This window comes from Lathyrus oleraceus, chromosome 5, assembly GCF_024323335.1.
Source record: "Lathyrus oleraceus cultivar Zhongwan6 chromosome 5, CAAS_Psat_ZW6_1.0, whole genome shotgun sequence".
Lineage (NCBI taxonomy): Eukaryota > Viridiplantae > Streptophyta > Magnoliopsida > Fabales > Fabaceae > Lathyrus > Lathyrus oleraceus.
Genome location: NC_066583.1, coordinates 114,520,873 through 114,543,875, shown reverse-complemented (window position 1 = coordinate 114,543,875; position 23,003 = coordinate 114,520,873). Strand labels below are relative to the sequence as shown.

General features: G+C 39.2%; 1 protein-coding gene across 1 annotated transcript; it reads left to right on the top strand.

The window, feature by feature from the left end:
- The first annotated feature begins 272 nt into the window (after positions 1-272).
- LOC127079090 (uncharacterized) lies at positions 273-2,465 on the top strand. The gene has a single exon (XM_051019500.1). The coding sequence runs from the start codon at positions 273-275 to the stop codon at positions 2,463-2,465; it is 2,193 nt and encodes a 730-aa protein (XP_050875457.1).
- The last annotated feature ends 20,538 nt before the right edge of the window (positions 2,466-23,003 follow it).

The window sequence follows — 23,003 nt, the reverse complement described above, 5'->3', positions numbered from 1 at the left end:
CAAAATTTAAACTACCAGAATTTGAAAAGTACAAAGGAAGTTCTTGTCCACAGACCCATTTGGTTATGTACGTGTGAAAGATGTCAATTTACACCAACGACCAAAGGATGCTCATTCATTGTTTTCAAGACAGCCTTACCGGTGCAGCTTTACGTTGGTATATGGGATTAGACAGTTCTCAGATCAAGACTTTCAACGATTTAGGCGAGGCCTTTATCAAACATTACAAATACAACCTTGATAATGTGCCAGACCGAGATCAGTTGAGGTCCATGCAACAAAGAGAAAAGGAGACATTCCGTGAATACGCGCAAAGGTGGCGCGAAATTGCAACACAGGTTGTTCCACCTATGGAAGAAAAGGAGATGACGAAAGTGTTCTTAAAGACTCTTGATACTTTTTATTACGAGAGGATGATTGCAAGCGCTCCTACAGACTTTACAGACATGGTAAACATGGGAGTCCGTTTAGAGGAAGCAGTTCGAGAAGGGCGTCTAGTCAGAGAAGGAAGTTCATCTTCAAGCGGGGCAAAGAGGTACGGCGGTTTTATGAAAAAGAAGGAACAAGAAACTAATGCTGTGTCCTATAATCATCCAAGAAGGATCAATTATCCTTACCATTCCCAACACCAACATATAGCAGCCGTGACTCCAGTAATCACTTCCGCTCCAGTTCAAGTCCAATACCCTCAGCAGCGTACCAACCGCTTCCAACAGAATACTCAGTATCAGCAACAACATCAATCTCAACAACATCAACATCAGTTACAACAACGTCCACCACAGCAGCAAAGAAGAACCAATTTTGATCCAATTCCAATGTCATATGCAGAATTGTATCCAGCTTTGATCACTAAAAACCTTGTGCAACCACGACCACGACCTCTTGTACCAGAAGTGCTACCTTGGTGGTACAAGCCAGAGGTATCTTGTCCCTTTCATCAGAATGCTCCAGGTCATGACTTAGACAACTGTTTTGCTTTAAAGTTGGAAGTACAGAAGTTGACAAGAGCAGGTATCCTGACCTTCAAGAACATGGGTCCCAATGTGAAGGACAATCCAATGCCAAGTCATGGTCCTTCATCAGTGAACAATATAGAAGTTTGTCTCAATGAACAACGTGTTACGAAGATAGAGGAGATTCGGCGGTCTTTGGTTGAAATTCATTCTGTTTTATGTGCTCATGGTCTATTCCAACATGACCACCAGATCTGTGGTACATGTTCAGTCAATTCAAGAGGTTGTAGAAAGATTCAAGATGATTTGCAAGGCGTCCTTGATCAGGGTTTGATTCAGATTTCTAGACAAGTGAGTTCTCCAGAATCACAAGAACAAGAGGTGAATGTCATCATTCCTTGCTTCAACATTCCAGAGAAAGTAGAGATAGCTTATCATCCGAGGGAGCCAGTGGTGATTTGCCCTCTGGGCCCAATGCCTTACACTTCAGATAAAGCGGTCCCCTACCGCTATGCAGCAACTATTATTGAGAACGGTAAAGAGGTCGAGATTAAAACCTTAGCCTCAGTTACCAATATCGCAGCAAATAGCCGAATGACGCGCAGTGGCCGCGTGTTCGCTCCACCGGTTATCCGAAGTAGAAATGTTGAGAAAGATCCAGTAGTCGTGGTACCAGTGACAAGAGAAGCAGAAGGGCAAACAAGCAATTCAACCTTTGATAAAGAAACAAATGAACTACTTAGAATTATCAAGCTCAGTGACTACAAAGTGGTAGATCAGTTGCTACAGACACCGTCAAAAATCTCGATCCTGTCCTTATTATTGAATTCAACTGTCCACAGAGAAGCACTACTGAAGGTGCTTGATCAAGCCTTTGTAGAACAGGATATAACAGCAGAGCAGTTCAACAATGTTGTAGGCAGCATCACTTCGTGCAATGGCTTAGGCTTTTGTGATGAAGAACTGCCAGAAGAAGGAAAGAATCACAACTTCGCTCTCCATATCTCAGCCAATTGTCAAGGGGATTCTTTGTCTAATATCCTAATTGACACCGGTTCATCTCCGAATGTCATGCCCAAGTCTACCTTGTTGAAGCTAAAGTACAAAGGGGGGCAAATGCGGCACAGTGGAATTATTGTGAAAGCGTTCGATGGATCAAGAAAATCAGTCATTGGAGAAGTTGATTTGCCTATTGGTATTGGACCACATGTATTCCAGATCACTTTCCAGGTTATGGATATAGTGCCAGCTTATAGCTGTCTGCTCGGACGCCCATGGATTCATCAGGCGGGTGCCATTACATCCACGTTACACCAAAAGTTAAAATTTTTCAAGAATGGGCAAATAGTGACGGTTAATGGGGAGCAGGCTATGCTGATTAGCCACCTTTCATCGTTTAGTGTGATAGAAGCAGACGAAACGGCTGTTCAAACTCCATTTCAGGCCCTGACCATCGATGATTACAAGAAAAGTGAAGGTTCAATTGCGTCATTCAAAGACGCCCAGTAGATTGTCAAGACAGGTCCTACAGAAATGTGGGGCAAGGTGATAGAGTTGCCAGAAAACGTTAATCATGCAGGATTAGGCTTTGTTGATGGAAAACAAGTGCAGACTTCAGTGGTGCGACCTTTCAAAGATATCTTTCACAGCGGTGGGTTTATCAACATGGTAGCAGTTGAGGAGGATACTTTTGAGGGAAAGACAGAAGATGAAGGCCCCAGATTTGTGACACCAGGAGTAGTTATGAAGAACTGGACCGCAGTTGACGTCCCACATTGTGTCCACATATCAAAGTAATTAAGCTTTTCAGTTTTCAAAAATCTTCCGCTTTAGCCCAAAGCGCGAAGCATTAATTTTGTAAAATGGGCACTTTTGTCAAAAACGTACTATCCATGAAAAAGATCTTTTGTGTTCCTATACACTTGTGTCCTTTTATCTTTTCAGCTTTTTCGGAAAATGGTAACACAAAAAAAACCTTAAAAATAACACATTTTTTGCATGTCATGGTCAGTCCTCTAAAAACAATTGTTTGTACAGGTTACTTAAACCCGTTGAACACAATGACATCATGCCCTCTCCCAACTTTGAACATTCTGTATTCAAAGCTGAAGAGGAAGAGTGGGATGAGATTCCAGAAGAGGTCGCCCGCCAGTTTGAAAATGAAGAAGACACTATTCAGCCATACAAGGAGCCTTTGGAAACAGTCAACTTGGGTTCGGAAGAAAATTTGAAAGAAGTCAAAATTGGAGCATTGTTATCCCCACAGGTCAAGGAGCAATTGATCAGCCTGTTGAAAGAGTATCGACACTGACATCGTAGAGCACAAGCTACCTTTGAAGCCAGAATGTCCACCGGTCAAACAGAAATTAAGAAGAACACATCCAGATATGGCCGTCAAAATTAAAGAAGAAGTTCTGAAGCAAATAGATGCTGGTTTTCTTGCCACTTCAGTGTATCCAGAGTGGATAGCAAATATTGTGCCAGTTCCTAAGAAGGACGGGAAGGTACGAATGTGTGTCGACTATCGTGACTTAAATAGAGCAAGCCCAAAGGATGATTTCCCCCTGCCTCACATTGACATGTTGGTAGACAATACAGCAAAGTTTGACATATTCTCCTTCATGGACGGATTCTCCGGGTATAACCAGATCAAAATGGCTCCCGAAGACATGGAAAAAACAACATTCATAACACCATGAGGAACATTCTGTTATCAAGTGATGCCGTTTGGGTTGAAGAACGCAGGTGCTACTTACCAGCGAGCCATGACAACGCTCTTTCACGACATGATGCACAAAGAGATTGAGGTTTATGTGGATGACATGATCGCGAAGTCTCGTTCAGAAGAAGATCACTTAGTAGATCTATTGAAGCTGTTTCAACGATTGAGGAAGTTCCGTCTTCGCCTCAATCCGAACAAATGCACATTTGGTGTCAGGTCAGGTAAACTCTTGGGCTTCATTGTCGGCCAAAAAGGCATTGAAGTTGATCCAGATAAAGTAAAAGCTATCCAAGAGATGCCCGCACCAAAAACAGAAAGGCAAGTGAGAGGTTTTCTAGGACGATTGAATTACATATCCCGGTTTATTTCTCACATGACTGCCACTTGTGAACCTATCTTCAAATTGCTGAGAAAGAGTCAGAATTGTGTTTGGACAGAGGATTGTCAGAAAGCATTTGACAATATCAAAGAGTACCTTATGGAGCCTCCTATCTTGTTACCACCTGTTGCTGGAAGACCGTTGGTTATGTATTTGACAGTGCTTGAGAATTCTATGGGCTGTATTCTGGGTCAACAAGACGAAACTGGAAAGAAAGAGCATGCCATTTACTACTTAAGCAAGAAATTTACTGACTGTGAATCACGATACTCCTTACTCGAGAAGACATGTTGTGCATTGGCTTGGGCTTCTAAGAGATTGAGGCAGTATATGTTAAGTCACACCACTTGGTTGATATCCAAAATGGATCCAATCAAGTACATTTTTGAGAAGCCTGCACTCACTGGTAAGATTGCAAGATGGCGGATGCTGTTATCAGAATACGACATTGAGTATCATACCCAGAAAGCTATCAAGAGCAGTGTGTTAGCCGAGTACCTTGCTCACCAACCCGTTGAAGATCACAATGATAATGAGGATGAGTTCCCTGATGAAGATGTCATGTTCCTAAAATCCAGAGATTGTGAAGAGCCACTTCCTGAAGAAGGACCTGAACCAGATTCTCAATGGGGTTTAGTATTTGATGGAGCTTCCAACGCTTATGGACATGGAGTAGGTGCAGTCATTATCGCTCCAGAAGGTTCTCATATTCCTTTCACGGCAAGAATTTGTTTTGAATGTACAAACAACATTGCTGAATATGAAGCCTGTATCATGGGTCTTGAAGAAGCCATTGACCTCCGCATCAAAAATCTTACTGTTTATGGTGACTCAGCGTTAGTTATCAATCAGATCAAAGGAGAATGGGAAACACGCCACCCTGGCTTGATCCCATACAAAGACTATGCAAGAAGATTGTTGACTTTCTTCACCAAGGTTGAGTTGCATCACATTCCTCAGGATGAGAATCAGATGGCGGATGCTCTAGCTACGTTGTCTTCAATGTATCAAGTGGGTTTTCCAAACGAAGTACCCAGAATTGTGATCAAGCGACTTGATAGACCAGCACATGTGTTTACAGCTGAGGCCAATTTTGATGATAAACCATGGTACCACGATATCAAGAATTTCCTTCAGACTCAGGAGTATCCTCTTGGAGCAACAGAAAAAGATAAAAAGACTTTGAGAAGATTGTCAGGCAGTTTCTTCCTTAATCAGAATGTGCTCTATAAGAGGAATTATGACATGGTCTTACTCAGATGTGTTGACAAAAAGGAAGCAGAAATGTTGATGAAAGAAGTTCACGAAGGGTCCTTTGGTACTCATGCAAATGGCCACTCTATGTCAAGAAAGATGTTGAGAGATGGTTACTACTGGTTGACCATGGAATCAGATTGCTACAAATTTGTAAAGAAGTGTCACAAATGTAAGATCTACGCTGATAAGGTTCATGTACCACCAACCTTTTTGAATGTGATTTCTGCTCCTTGGCCATTCTCAATGTGGGGCATTGACATGATCGGTATGATTGAACCCAAAGCTTCCAACGGACACTGTTTCATTCTCGTGGCAATTGATTACTTCACCAAATGGGTGGAAGCAGCTTCGTATGCAAAGGTGACAAAGCAAGTGGTGGTCAGATTCATCAAAAATAATCTCATTTGCCGATATGGCATTCCAAACAAGATCATCACTGACAATGGCTCCAATCTGAACAACAAAATGATGGATGAATTATGTGAAAGTTTCAGGATCGAGCATCACAACTCTTCTCCTTACCGTCCCAAGATGAATGGGGCAGTTGAAGCTGCAAATAAGAATATCAAGAAGATCATTCAAAAGATGGTTGTTACCTACAAAGATTGGCATGAAATGCTGCCTTTTGCACTACACGGATATAGAACATCAGTCCGTACTTCAACTGGGGCAACCCCATTTTCACTTGTATACGGTATGGAAGCTGTGTTACCGATAGAGGTTGAAATTCCATCAATGAGGATACTAATGGAAACTCAGTTGTCAGAGGCTGAATGGTGTCAAAGCAGATACGATCAGTTGAATTTGATTGAAGAAAAAAGAATGACTGCCTTGTGCCATGGACAGTTATATCAAAAGAGAATGAAGCAGGCATTTGATAGGAAGGTTAAGCCGAGAGAATTCAAAGAGGATGACCTTGTACTCAAGAAGATGATACTATTTCACAATGATTCTAGGGGCAAGTGGACTCCTAACTATGAAGGACCCTATGTTGTCAAGAAAGCCTTCTCAGGCGGTGCTTTAATTCTTACAAACATGGATGGCGAAGAGCTTCCACGTCCCGTGAATACAGATGCAGTCAAGAAATACTTCTCCTAAAAAATGAAAAGAACAGCTCGCTAAGTTGAAAACCCGAAAGGGCGGCTTAGGCAAAAATGAGCATCTCGGTGGACTGAAAACCTGAAAGGGCGGTCCAGGCAAAAATTAGAGACATAAAAAACAAATAAAATATTATCCCGGTAGACTGAAAACCCGAAAGGGCAATCTAGGCAAAAGTTAGGGATTTCAGGCAAGTAACTGCATAACGAAGACAAGATCATTGAAGTATCAGAATATTTTCAACAGTTCTCCAACTTTCTTAAGGCTGCAATACAGGTTTCAAAAGTGGAAGAGAGAATGATGTCATTGTAGTTCAACGTACCCTTTTTCCACGAAATTACCATTTTCCAATTTGTAAAGATATATGGAATCATGTTGTTGGCTGATTACCATCCTATCAAATCAATTTGAGCCTTTCTATATTTCTTGGCACTCTTAATTTTCATTTCAATTTACGAAAGTTCTTTTACTTTGACAGATATGTTTTGAAACAAAAGTTTTGAATTAAAAACAGTTTTTGAAAACTATAAAGATTATTTACTTTGATTTGTGGACATCAATAAAAGGATTGAGACATGCGGTTCCAGTAATTCTAAAATCATGTGATTCCAACTAGACATGTTCATGTTACTATCCTCATATGTATATGATGAAAAGATCTCCACAGGTGTCTTGGCAGTAATATTTCTCCAACAGAGGTTGTGATTCTGGATATCCCCAGTTTTGCTTCCTAGTTTTCCTCAAGAGATCATGCAAGAAATATTTCAAGAAGATTGTTCCCTTCACTTGGGGCATGAAGACTCCCCGGTTAATTGATCATGAAGACTTTGATCCAGGTTTTAAGTTACAAATTTGGCCTATGGGATTACTACAGGTATTTCCCCAGTAATTTATTAAGGAGGGATCAGCAATGTCCCCAACAGAGGATGAGAAGGAAGCTTTGATTTCCCCGAGCAGGAGTAATACAGAGGTCTCCATCCCTCAGCGAGTGAAGAAAGTTGATATTCAGAAACTACAGGGAATCTCCTGTTGTTCTCTGTCCATTCAATAGAAGGATATGTCTCCTCCTCAGTAATGTTTTGTAGTAAAGAAGAGTGTGTTGCATTTTAAGCAAATTCAAGAATTACAGGATTCCTCCTGAATTCTCATTTACATTCAAAGGTCAAACATCACTGTTCCCCGGCAGAGTCTCCTAGAGGAAAGATCTCGTAACCAGATATCAGACACCATAATCCCCTGCAGAGTCTTCAGATACAGAAAGTCTCCATGATAATTAAAGCAAAAAAATCAAGGATGGATTTCCCCTATATTCTTATTCCCTGGAAAGATGCCACCTATCCCCAGCGAACTTTATCCCCAGCGGAGTCCTCAGAAAGGTCCAATCCTCATATACCTCATGAATTCAAAAACCACAGGGGATCTCCTGTATTTTTGAAGTAGAAGGCATCTCCATTCTTCTACAGAAACCTCAGCAGAGACGAACTTTCATAAGAAGCCTGATTGTTATGCTCAAATACAACTCCCCAGCAAGTCTTTGTACTACTCCCCAGCGAATCTCAGTACAAATCTCCAACAAGTTCCTGTATAACTCCTCAGCGAATCCTTGTGCAACTGTTAACATTTCCAGTTATTCCTAGTTTTGTCTGTCTATCATGCATTCATTACTAAATATTCATACATATCTGTGACATATCATGCTTGCATTCATATGCACCCTTTTGCTTTTTTATGTCATGGGTTGGGTCAATCTCTCCATGTAGAGTATCCCCATAAGCAGCAAAATACCTTTTATTAATCTTGTTCCCCACAGAGATCTATGCCTCGTGGATGATGGTTGTTTCAGTTGTAAATCCTGATGAGTTCATTCCTCTTCAGTTGAAGTCTTGTTTGACCGATTCATTCTAGTTCTATCCTAGTTTGAACTTCGTATCTCCAGATAATATTCAGAAATTACCCAATAAAAGAAGGCTGCAATTAGTCTTTTGTGACTCTCATTCAATGATACAGTAAAAGACATGACAAGTTTTATGTACCTTCGTCTTTGAGTTGGTGTCCATTCCAAAAGCTTAAGTTACCTACATCCATGAGTAGTAACCTGTTGTTATCCACAAAAATAACATCAAACTAATCACTATCTCCATCCATGAGTTGATAACATTTTTACAAAAAAGTTCCATGAATCTGCCTTCATCTATGAGCTGGTAGTGTGCTTTCAACCTTGAGTCTGCACAATTTCTTCTGATTCCATCTTCAACTTTGAGTCGATGGAGTACCTTCATCTATGAGTTAGGTACGTGTGTGCTTTCATCTTTTGAGTCTGCACAAACGACTTCTGATTCCATCATCATCTTTGAGTTGGTGGAGTGCCTTCATCTATGAGCTGGTAGTGTGCTTTCAACTTTGAGTTTGCACAAGTTCCTTATGATTTCATCTTCATCTTTGAGTTGAGGGAGTACCTTCATCTATGAGTTAGGTATGTAGCATACTTTCGTCTTTGAGATTAGCACGAACTTTCTTTTGATCCCATCATCATCTTTGCGTTGATGGAGTGCCTTCATCTATGATTTAGGTACATAGTGAGCCTTCATCTATGAGCTGGTAGTATGCATTCATCTTTGAGTTTGCAAGATTTCTTTTGATTCCACCTTCGTCTTTGAGTTGGTGAAGCACCGTCATCTATGAGCTGGTAGTGTACATTCATCTTTCAGCTTGCACAGGTTTCTTTTGATTCCATCTTCGTCTTTGAGTTGATGGAGTACCTTCATCTATGATTTAGATACGCTATATCCTTCTACCTGCAACTTTGAGCTGGTAGCGTGCTTTCGTCCTTAAGTTAGCACAAGTTTCTTTTGATTCCACCTTCGTCTTTGAGTTGGTGAAGTACCATCATCTATGAGCTGGTAAGGTGCATTCATCTTTGAGCTTGCACAATTTTCCTGTGATTCCATCTTCGTCTTTGAGTTGATAGAGTACCTTCATTTATGAGTAGGGTACGTTTGATCCTTGTTGAACTGATAGCGTGCTTTCATCTTCGAGTCTGCACAGATAACTTCTGATTCCATCTTCGTCTTTGAGATTGATGGAGTACCTTCATCTATGAGTCAGGTACATTTTGTCCTTCCACCGTCATCTTTGAGTCGGTAATGATAAACATCTCCAAGAGAATATGTTCTAAATTCTTTTAAACACCTTTGTCAATGAATCGTTGGTTGCCTTCAACTTTGAGTCGGCATTTCTCTGTCTACCTCATCAATGAGTTGGTAGTGTGCATTCAACTGTAAGTCTGCACAATGATCCTTAGATCTGATTCTTCATCTACACCATCATCAATGAGTTGGAATTTGATTTCCCTAGCAGTGTTATTATCAATCTTTTGAAGCTTGCCTTCAACTTTGAGTTGGCATGTCCTGTTTACCTCATCAATGAGTGGGTAGTGAGCTGTCAACCATGAGTTAACGCAGTTCGATTCTTATACCCTTGTTATACCTTCATCCTTGAGTTGGTATTCATCTTTTCTATTACCTCCATCTTTGAGTTGGTAATGTACTGTCACATCAGTACTCTTGTTATATTGATCTTTTCCCACTTTCATCTATGAGATAGTGATGTACGTCAACATTGAGTCGATATCTCTTTTCCTCCTATTTTCCATCTATGAATAGGTAGTGAATCTTCCCCAGCTGAGTATTCTCAGTGTTTACCTTCATTCATTGAGTCGGTGTATGTCCTTCCCCAGTAGAGTTTGCACTCCTGTGTCTCTATGTCTGTCTGTCTTTTACATCATGCATAGTGAGCCAAATTTTGGGGGCGTTTGTCATATTTAATTACCTTACGCCATTCGATAGCCTCCGGCTATCTGGCCTAAGTTAATTAAATAGGGGCATCTGTCGCACCCCAAAATTTGACTTTGGCTTTGTTGACCACATCTTGATTAATCTCGTTGTCTCGTATTCATCTCAATTTCTTAAACTTCGCGTGACAACTGGTTTGATTAGGTTTTGTGTGTTTTCGTTGCTTACCGTGTTGTATTTCGTTGTTTTAGCAAAACCTGGCCGATATCGTTGCCTCGTATTTATCTCGCTTATCTCTTTTGTGCGTGGCATCGCTTCGATTAGGTTTTGTGCGTTTTTTTTAATTGTTTGTTTGTCGGTATTTTGACTGTATTTCGAATATATTAGAGTTTTCGTATTGTTCGATTATTTGTGTTGTGTTTGTCAGCATTTTCGTGATGTCGTGTTGATTTTATTATTGCCTAGGGTTGTTTATTTAATTACGTGTTGTGCCGTGTGATTTAATCAGGTCTGTTTGAGTCGTGTTGTTGATTTTACTAGTTTATCGGTTTACTGGTTTATTGGTTTTATCAATTTGTCTGTTTTGCTGTGCAAATTGTCATCGTTTTTATCGCGTTCGTGTCGCTCGATTTTATCGTATTTTAATCGTGTGCCGTTTAATATTATTTGGGCTTAATATTAATTGTGTTTAGTTGTTAATTAGTTTATTTAATTAGGATTAATATTATATTAGTTTATTATTATTATTATTATATAATATATAAATTATATTATTAATTTATGTTAGATATTTTTTTAGGTTTCCTATTGTTTAAGTAATCTAAATATATTATTATAATTTATGTTAGATATTTTTTAGGTTTCCTATTGTTTAAGTAATCTAAATATATATATATATAGATGTTGTTAGTAAGAAAAGAGGGTGGTGGATCAGTAAGGAAAAAACGTGTGGTGAGAGAAACAGAGAATTGAAAAGAAATATTTTTCCAAAAGCATTACCGTATTTCACTTGTTCTTCATTTTCGGTAACCCAAAATCGTCCCGATTATTCACCGAAACACAAAACCGATTTCATATCTTTGAAGTTCGTTGAGTCCAGATCACAAATATCCAAGGTTCATTTCATTCCAGCGTCGTTTCACCGATCAAAAGCGACGTTGAAGTCAGGTACACACGAAGGCAGCCAGCACTGCGTCGGTGACGGTTTCCAGCTTTCGGTGGACGATCAGAAGTTCATCCTCTTCACACAAGGTAATATTCTTCACTTATCTCTGAAATCGGCAAAGTTCGGGCTTGCCGACATGTGTTTTAATATATTATTTATCTAAATATATATATATATATATATATATATATATATATTATATATATATTATATATATATATATATATATATATATATATATATATATTTATATTATCTTTGTATATATATATATTATTTTTGTCTATTATATGTTATTTGTCTAAATGTACATATATATTATTTTTGTCTACTATATATTTATTGTCTAAAATATATATATATATATATATATATATATATATATATATATATATATATATATATATATATATATATATATATATATATATATATATATATATATATATATATATATATATATATATATATATATATATATATATTACTTTTGTTTACTAAATATTGTTTATCTTTTATTATTATTTTGCATATATGTTTTATTTAAATGTTAGTTAAATTAATTATTTGTTTAAATGTTTATTTTCATTAAATGTTTATTTATATCAAATGTTTATTTTGTCTAAAGTAAATGTTTATATTGTTTTTTTATATTTGTTTATGTTGTTACTAACCGTTTCGTTTCAGTTTCAGCTCGATTAACTCCACTGACTATTCGTAATACTAACTATTCATAGCTAACTGTGTTGTAATAATTTACTTTCTCGCATTTTTTATGTTCTGTATTGTTTGTTTAATCGTATTGTTCACGTTTTATGTTAAAAAATCGAAAAATCCAAAAAAGAGAAACCTGATGCGATTCCAACGGTCGCCGTTTAAGAAACCCTTTTCACACACTCACAAGCTTACTCTTGGGCTTCCTTATAATGAGCCCATTTATTTATTGTTTCAGGGTTTAGGCTCATTCATATCTTTTGCCAGCTTTGGCTTTTCAGTTTAAAAACATTTTCAAAAGGACGTGTCAGTCTCGAAGCCTCCCGCCTAGGTCGAGCAAGAGATGGCAAGACACGCCAATCTAAAATCAACAAAATAGACTTTCCCCTAGTTCTTTTGGGAGAACTACGTGGATTCTGATTTCTCCATTGCGCCTTGGAGATACGTAGGTATGAAGTCTACGACTTTATCGAGTCCAAAAAGCAATAAAATCAAGTTCTTTTCTCATCTCCCCAATCAAACGATCAAAGCGAAAAAAGCAAAGAATTCACATAAACATAAGCAAAAAGGTTCCTGTGGAGTACCACAGATGTAGAGGGTGCTAATACCTTCCCTTTGCATAACCAACCCCCGAACCCGTAACTCTAAAGGGATTTATCGTTATTTTTCCCTTACTCTTTTTGGATAAAATAAAAGACGGTGGCGACTCTTGCATTTAAAATATTTTTCAAACGGGTTAAGTTCAATCAATACTTAATCTCGTGAAAAATCCCGCCGCGACAGATACGAGTAAGTCAGGATAAAACTGAGGTACTTGACTCGTGCAGGGGAATAATGATTTCACTAAGGAAATGCGCACTCAACTCAATTGAGGAAGATAAACTTCAACACAGGAGGAGCAGAACTCCATTATCTACTACATGTTACTGGGTAAGGAGATAATAATGATCTGACAGAGAGAACATCTATCATCGATTAAGATGGACATATCAAGGATGACTCGCTGAGGAAATGCCAGGAGGGAGTATTCATTACCGGTTACTGGGTAAGGATATCCTTGCTAGGGAAAACTGTAGAAAATAGGATTTACAACTACCAGTCACTGGGTAGAAGACCAAGGGTGAGAGTATCTGTCATCGATTAGGATGAACATATCAAGGATAAACTCAACAGGGAAGAAAATCCGTCATCGGTTAGGATGAACATATCAAGGATAGACTTGCCTGGAAAATGTCAAGGAGGATATCCGTCATCGGTTAGGATGAACATATCAAGGATATACCAACTGAACAAAAAGGGTAAAAATTACATCTATCAAAAGCTGGATAGAAAACCGTCGGAGAGAAAATCCGTCACCTGTTAGGATAAACATATAAAGGATTATCTCTGCGAGGGGACAAAGTAGAATTTACAACTACCGGTTACTGGGTAGAAAACCAATCAAAGAGAAAATCCATCACCGGTTAAGGTGAACATATCAAGGATTGACTCTGAAAAGGGGATAAAAAATAGGATTTATAACTACCGGTTACTGGGTAGAAAACCAATCAAAGAGAAGACCCGTCACCGATTAAGATGAACATATCAAGCATCGACTCTGATGAGGAGCAAAAGTAGGGACTATATCCATCAGTTACTGGATAGAATACCATAGAAGAGATTATCTGTCACTATTTAAAGTGAACATATCAAGGATAGACTCCGCACAGGGGAAAAAGTAAGATTTACAACTACCGGTTACAGGGTAGAAAACCACAAGGAGAAGAAAATCCGTCATCGGTTAAGATGAACATATCAAGGATTAACTCTCTGGGGAACAAAATAGGGATTACGACTACCTTTTTACTGAGTAGAATACCAAAAATGAGAATATCCTTCACTGGTTAAAGTAAACATATCAAGGATAAACTCAAGCAGGTAAAAGAAAGATATCCGTCACAAGTTAGGATGAACATATCAAGGAAATACTTCTTGGGGACTCTACTGAGGAGAAAGAAGGGTACTTTTGCCAGGTATTGGGCAAGAGCTAAAAAACTGCAAACTAAGTAGAAATATCACCAGTTATTGGGTAATAGGCTCTTAGGGGACCAAAGTATCCATCTAGGTAAGAGTTAGAAAGAAAACAGTCAATCAAGACTCTACCCATTGAGGACATAACTCACGGGGAGTAATTCCATCCAGGAAATCTAATGGAGAGGAAACTGAAGTAACAACCATCCACGAGGAAACAAACTCAGTGGGGAAACAGAGAAAGGTTAAAGTCTTTCTGCCTAGGGGGATAACACTCTACAATTGAAGGAGGACAGACACTAGATTTGGTATGGGGATAAAGTACCGCCATAATAGAGAATAAGACTTTCAAACAAATCAAATATGAAGATGCAGGGTATGCAAATTATGAAATTATATGAATGTATATGTATATATGATGGTTATGGTGACAAAACGATCACAAATTTGTCGCAAAGAAATTGAACCACCGGTACAATCCTCTGTCAATCCACAAAATATGGAGACAACCGCCGGAGAACAGAGAAATCAACATCCCAAAGGGCTCAACCCTAGCTGAGAACAGAGAAGATCTTCTGAGAATAGATCATCCAATCTGTGGGGAATTTTAGGTCAACCCGATAAAAATGGGAGACAACCCTACAGAGAAATAATTATAACAAAAGCTGCTCAGAAACCAGGAGGGAACTCTGAGGGAGCAAGTTGAATAGCGATTGGTGGGGAAACCAAAGCGATCCACTAGGGAAGATCAACCATCTCTGCTGATGATCCCTCTGTTGAGGAGAAAAAAACTTCTCTAGAGTAGGCAGAAACTCCGTTGGGGACAGTAGAAGCTCTGTCAGGGAAAACAACACGCCACAGGTTATCAACCAAACGAGCTGGGGACAAAGAAATTCCACTGAGGGTCAATCACTCCACCGAGGAACTGAATCAACAATAATATCTAGGGATACCCGAAGAGTTAACTGCTTGGGGAACCTCTGATGCTTCACACTTAAGGACCTGTTATTCATTGAAATGCTGTTGATATTCCTTTTACTTGCTTTGGAAAAAATTCTTGCTTTTATATATTAAAGAAAACTTGATTTTGATTTAAAATTTAATTTCAAAATGATAATAATAAAATTTAAAACTATTGGCTGAAGTAAATAAGAGTAGAAAGAATTGGATAAAAACTCAACAAAATTTAATAGAATGGTAGTCTGTAAATGACAAGACTCCATAGATTTTACAAATATGAAAATGGTAATTTACATGGAAAAGGGTTACATTGAATACAAATGATCTTTAGTCCTTCTACCAACTCTTGATATCCACTGTGCTCTTGATCGCTGCTGGAGATGAACTGATGTCAAACCTTTAAAACACTAAAGACTAGCAAGTGCAGTTACTTTCCATAATCCCTAATTTTTGCATAAGTTGCCCCAGGGCAGGGTACTCAACTTATCGGGAAATTCTTTCTATTTTACGTCTCTAATTTTTGCCTATATCTCCCTTTCGGGTTTTCAATCCACCGAGACGCTCATTTTTGCCTAAGCCACCCTTTCGGGTTTTCAACTTAGCGAGTTGTTCTTTTCTTTTTTTTAGGCAAAGTATTTCTTGACTGCATCTGCATTCACAGGACGAGTGAACTCTTCACCATCCATAGTTGTAAGAATCAATGCACCGTCAGAAAAGGCTCTCTTAACAACATATGGGCCTTCATAATTAAGAGTCCATTTTCCTCTGGAATATGGCTTGAACGTCAGAATCTTCTTGAGCACAAGGTCTCCTTCTCTGAACGCACGAGGTTTGACCTTCTTATCAAAAGCTTTCTTCATTCTCTGCTGATATAACTGACCATTACACATGGCATTTAATCGTTTTTCTTCAATCAAAATCAACTGGTCAAACCTGGTTTGACACCATTCAGCTTGAGTCAACTTGGCTTCCATGAATGCACGTAATGAAGGAATCTTAACCTCTACGGGGAGCACTGCTTCCATACCATAAACAAGAGAGAAAGGGGTTGCCCCTGTTGAAGTGCGGACAAATGTACGATACCCATGCAAAGCAAATGGGAGCATCTCATGCCAATCTTTATATGTGACAACCATCTTCTGGATAATCTTCTTGATGTTCTTATTCGCAACTTTAATAGCCCCATTCATCTTGGGTTTGTAGGGAGAAGAATTATGGTGTACAATCTTGAAGTCTTTGCAAAGAGCTTCCACCATATTGTTATTCAAGTTCGATCCATTATCAGTAATTATCTTACTTGGCACACCATAACGGCATATGATCTGATTCTTGATAAACCTTACAACAACTTGTTTGGTTACATTTGTATACGATGTCGCTTCACCCATTTTGTGAAGTAGTCAATTGCCACTAAAATGAAACGATGTCCATTCGAAGTGTCGGAGGAACATGGGGAAGATATAACAGTCAATAGTGTCGGAGGAACATGAATCTTATCAGCATATATTTGACCCTTATGGCACTTCTTCACAAATTTGCAACAGTCAGATTCGATTGTCAGCCAATAGTAACCTGCTCGCAACATCTTCTTTGCCATTACATCCATTGGAATGAGTACCAAAGGAACCTTCATGCACTTCAGTCATCAACAAGTCTGCTTCGTGTCTATCCACGCATCTGAGCAAGACCATGTCGAAGTTTCTCTTGTACAGTATATCACATTCACGTATAAATTACCGGCTAATCTTCTCAAAGTCTTCTTATCTTTCAAAGATGCCCCAGACGAGTAAATCTGACTTTGGAGGAAACATTTGATGTCGTAATACCACGGTTTCTCATCTTTGATCTCTTCAACAGCAAACACATGAGCTGGCCTATCAAGACACATCACAGATAGATTGGGAACTTCATTCCAATATTTTACTACAATTATTGATGCCAACGTTGCAAGAGCATCCGCAATCCGGTTTTCATCTCAAGGGATATGATGAAACTCAACCTTTGTAAAGAAATTTGAAATCCTCCTAGCATAATCTCTATATGGTATTAAACCGGGTTGATTCATCTCCCATTCATCTTTGATTTGATTTACAACCAAAGTCGAATCACCGAAGACATCCAAATACTTGATATTGAGATTCATTGCCTCTTCAAGCCCCATAATGCAAGCTTCATATTCTGCCATATTGTTTGTACACTTGAAAGTCAATCTAGTTGTAAATGGTAGATGTGTGCCTTGAGGAGTAATAATCACTGCCCCAATGCCATTTCCATATTGGTTAACAGCTCCATCAAATACCATGCCCCAACGGAACCAGGTTCTGGCCTTTCTTCATGCAATGGTTCATCACAATCTTTCATTTTCAAGTACATAATCTCTTCATTATGAAAGTCATAATGTACTGACTGATAATCTTCAATTGGTTGGTGAGACAAATGGTCAGCCAAGATACTACCTTTGATCGCTTTCTGAGATCGGTATTCGATATCATACTCTGATAATAACATCTGCCAACGGGAAATCCTCCCAGTTAAAACAGGCTTCTCAAATATATACTTGATTGGATCGATTTTAGATATCAACCAAGTGGTATGATTCAACATATACTGATGCAGACGCTTAGCAGCCCAAGCCAATGCGCAACAAGTTTTCTAAAGCATAGAATACCGAGTCTCATAGTCGGTGAACTTGTTACTGATGTAGTAGATCAAAAATTCTTTCCTTCCAGTCTCATCTTGCTGACCAAGGACACAACCCATACTATCTTCAAGCACAGTCAAATACATGAGCAACGGTCTTCCTTCAACAGGTGGAGACAAAATCGGAGGCTCAAGTAGATATTCCTTGATACTGTCAAAAGCTTTCTGGCAGTCTTCGGTCCAATCACAGGACTGATCTTTCCGAAGAAGCTTGAATATAGGCGCACACGTGGCAGTCATGTGGGAAATGAATCTGGAAATATAATTCAAGCGACCAAGGAAACCTCTGACTTGCTTCTCAGTTTTGGGCGCAGGCATCTCTCATATTGATTTGACCTTGGCAGGATCAACTTCAATACCCTTCTCGCTGAGAATAAAGCCCAACAACTTACTAGAACGAACACCAAAAGTACATTTATTGGGATTCAAGCGGAGTTTATACTTCCTCAAACGCTGGAATAACTTCAACAAATGCTCAACATGTTCCTCTTCATCAATCGATTTAGCAATCATGCCATCGACATATTCTACAATCTCTTTATGCATCATATCATGAAAAAGAATAGTCATTGCTCTCTGGTAAGTTGCACCAGCATTATTTAGACCGAAAGGCATCACTCTATAACAGAATGTTCCCCAAGGTGTAATGAATGTGGTTTTCTCCATATCTTCGGGTGCCATCTTGATCTGGTTATATCCGGAAAATCCATCCATAAACGAAAAGACTTTGAATTTAGCAGTATTGTCTACCAACATATCAATGTGAGGCGGAGGGAAATCATCTTTCGGAATGGCTTTATTCAAATCTCGATAGTCAACACACATGCGGACATTTCCATCTTTCTTCGGCACTGGCACAATATTGGCCACCCATTGCGGATACTCAACGGTCACAAGGAAACCGGCGTCAATCTGCTTCTGCACTTCCTCTTTGATTTTCACAACCATATCAGGATGCGTTCTTCTCAACTTTTGCTTGACTGGCAGGCATTCTGGCTTCAACGGAAATCTATGCTCCACAATCTCAGAATCCAAACCAAGCATGTCTTGATAGGACCAAGAAAGCACATCTGAATACTCTCGAAGAAGATCAATCAACCCCTTCTTAGCATCTGGAGACAGTCAAGACCCAATCTTGACTTCCTTCACATCATCTTCGGAACCTAAGTTGACTAGCTCAATCTGCTCTTCAAACGGCTGAATAATCTTTTCATCTTGCTCAAGAGGACGAGACAATTCCTCACTCACTTCCACATCACTTTCCATTTTGGCCTCAAACACAAGGAATTCAAAATTTGGAGAAGGAGAAGGATCATTGTATTCAATGGGGTTAGGAACCAACCTGCATAATGATTTCATATTTTGATTTTAGAGAAGTGAATTTGTGACCAAATATTATGCAGATGGACAATTATAGTGTTTATTTATGATTTTTTGTGATTACCATTTTCAGAATAAAGCAAAAAGTAAAAATAAACATCAAAGATGTGGATGAATAAAATTAATTTTATTGATGATCAATTTAAAATTCCTAAACAATGTTCACTTCTCCCTTAGGAATAGGAGAAGGATTTAAAATATAAAAGCAATTACTTAGATCGATGCAAAATAACAGGAATATCAACGGCAGTCCAATTGTTGCATATCTTTCCATGCGTTACAAGGTTGGTGCAATCTTCCTCTTCGCTATCCTCTAGCACAACAGCTAAGTGTTGTTCATTGCCATGAATGAACCCTCCGTTACGGAAGCTGAGTTGCATATCTTCAGATCTAACAGTTGATGAGCCTTTCTGGAACCCCAAACCAATTTTGCCTTTATTGTCGGAGACCTCTACCATGCGCCCCCACTGATCAACAGTACCTTCTTCAACAATCTTCTGAGCATCTTTCCGCAAGGACATAGGTGCCCCAACTCTCTTCTCAGCAGCAATAGATAAGGCTTGGAACGGAGTTCCAACCTCATCCTCAGCTTCAACATACGATAAAGATGACAGATGGCTAACCAATAGCGCTTTCTCTCCTCCAACAATCACAAGCTTGCCATTCTTGACAAATTTGAGCTTATGGTGCAGAGTAGAGGTAACATCCCCTGCCTCATGAATCCATGGCCTTCTCAACAAGAAACTGTAGGCCAGGTGGATATCCATTACTTGAAAAGTAATATGAAAATCACTCGGACCTATCTTAACTGAAAGGTCCACTTCGCCAATAACCGTTTTGCGCGAGCCATCAAAGGCTTTGACAATTTCACCACTATACGTCATGGGCGCTCCTTGATAAGATAGCTTTGGCAAAATTGACTTTGGAAGCACATTGAGTGAAGAACCGGTGTCAACAAGCACATTTGACAAAGCATCTTCCTTACAGTTCATTGAAATATGCAAAGCCAAGTTGTGATTTCTTCCCTCCTCAAGGAGTTCTTCGTCACAGAAGCTCAAATTATTGCATGATGTGATGTTAGCTATGATGTGATCAAACTGATCCACAGTAACATCTTGCTCTACATATGCTTGTTCAAGAACTCTCTGTAGTGCTTCTCTGTGTGCTTCAGAATTCAAAAGCAGAGACAACACTGAGATTTTTGAGGGAGTCTGGAGAAGCTTCTCAACCATATTAAATTCTCTCCTTTTTATCAATCGGAGTACCTCATCATCATCATTGGCTTTCAACTTGCTGGATTCACCAGACTTATCCTTTGAACAGCCAACTAGATCTACATTAGGTACCTCCACCTTCTTACCAACAATTGTTTCTTCTTTGTTTTCTGGGACCACCGGCCCAAACACTCGACCACTATGTGTCACCTTCATTACATCGGCAATGCTTACTACTGAACTAGTCATAGGTAACGGGTCCTCTTGACCATTCTTTATCATTGTAGCATTGTACTGGTAGGGTACAGCCTTATCAGATGAATACGAGATTGGGCCCGCTAACCGTATTACCAATGGCGATACTGATCTTTGACTGACATTCTTATTGTTGCTGCTATCATATTGAATTACCAACCGTTCTTGTTGCTTGAAAACGGGAACTATGACATTGACGTTGTCATCTACATGGCGAGATTGAACAATTTGAATCATGCCTTCATCCATCAGACGTTGGATGTCCCTTTTCACCACATCAAACCCTCTTGGGTTCACACTACAAATAGCACAACCATCATGGTCATGTTCACAGTCACTTACCAAACATATATCCTTATGCATATGCACCAAGGATCTTCGGATAAACCGGACATCAAAAACCTTGAATTCTCCAAGACAACCGTCCACCACATTCACCGAAGAGTTCCCATGAGCGGGCAAAGGGTTTGCTTTCACATTCGGCGCGCGGTCCTCAAAGGACACCATACCACTCTTCATAAGCTTTTGAACCTCATACTTCAATGGATAAAAGTTTTTAATATCGTTTCCGGGTGCTCCTTGATGAAAAGCACAACGAAGCTCAGGTTTATACCACCAGGGAAGTGGTTCTGGGATCTGCGGTGGGTTCCTCGGTTGAATTAAGTTCTTGAGAACTAGCGAGGGATACCACTTTGCATACGACATAGAAATCAGATCTAAAGAGACCTTCTTCCTTTCAAAGTTCTGCTGATGATGATTGTTGTTGGTATTGTTGTTGTTGTAGGTGTTCGTTCTTTGTTGCGGTTGTTGTTGTTAATGTTGATGTTGTTGTTGTTGTTGAATTGGTGTTGCTTGTGGATTAGAAAATACCGGAATTACTGATGATACTTGATGGTGATGATGTTGACGGGGTGGTGGATTTATTCTGATCTGAGCCCTCCTCTGCCTCCCACTGCTTATTGCATTCGCTTCACAGTCATTCTTCTTGCTGAAATTGCTGCCATACCTCTTACTTGTCGACACCTCATCTCTTGACAAACGTCCTTCATGGACTCCTTCCTCAAGTTTCATCCCCATATTTACCATTTCAGTAAAGTCACTGGGGGCACTAGCAATCATGCGTTCATAATAAAATGAACTCAGGGTTTTCAAGAAGATTTTTATCATCTCTTTCTCCTCCAAAGGAGGAGTGATCTGAGCAGCCAACTCCCTCAATCTTTGCGCATATTCTTTGAATGTATCTTTGTCCTTCTGAGACATAGACCTTAACTGGTCTCTATCTGGCGCCATGTCCACATTATATTTGTATTATTCACAAAAGCCTCTCCCAAGTCATTAAAAGTGTGGATGCTTGCACTAACCAACCCCATGTACCAACGGAGTGTAGCACTAGTCAGGCTGTCCTGGAAGTAGTTAATAAGCAATTGATCATTGTCTGTCTGAGTTGACATCTTGTGGGCATACATCACAAGATGGCTGAGCGGACAAGAGTTCCGCTTATATTTTTCAAAGTCAGACACTTTGAACTTCACCGGGATCTTGGCATTGGGCACCAAACACAACTCAACAACACTCTTCCCAAACATATCTTTTCCTCTCAGCATCTTCAATTCCTTGCGCAACTCAAGAAATTGATCTTTCATTTCTTCCATCTTCTCATAAACATCCAGACCCTCAGACGGCTCAGAATGATAGATGGTATCCTCTACGCGAGGCAAAGTGTAGTGGGAAATTCATGATCATCAAGGTATTGACAAGCTAGAGATCAATTAACAAGAGTCGCCACCGCGCTTTTATTGTTTCCAAGGGAAAAGGGAAAACGTACGAACAAAACCCAAACAGTAAGAAGTTTTCAAATAAAAACTAATAAAAGTCAGAGATCACAGGTAAGGGGGTTGGTTACACAGAGGGAAGGTGTTAGTACCCAAAGTGTCCTAGGTACTCCTAGGGAGCCCTTTTTGTGTGCATATGTATTTTGTACAAAGTGATGTTTACAAACAAATAGAACGGGGGGATGAGAAAAGAATTCATTAATTATATTTTTGTGTTTGACAAGACCTTCGGTCTTGTTCCTACTTACCAACATGAAAATGAGGGATCAAAACCTCGTAGTTCATGATACAAATTTCAAAATGGATGCATTATTTTCAACAAAAATTAAGTTTGAAAGGGACAAAGGCCTAAAAATGATTTGAATGAGTTAGATCTTTTTGGCTTTTTTTGAAAGTTTAAGTCAAGTATAGTTAAGTTTATTCACAAGTTGGATTTAAAAAAACTAAGTTTGAAAATGCAATGGCATAAGGCCAAAGTTTCTATCCTTTTTGCAAAAGCGGTCAAAGTTTAGAACAAAAATAATTCACACAAAGAAGATTTTGAAAATGGAGGGAGAGATTTTGAAATTA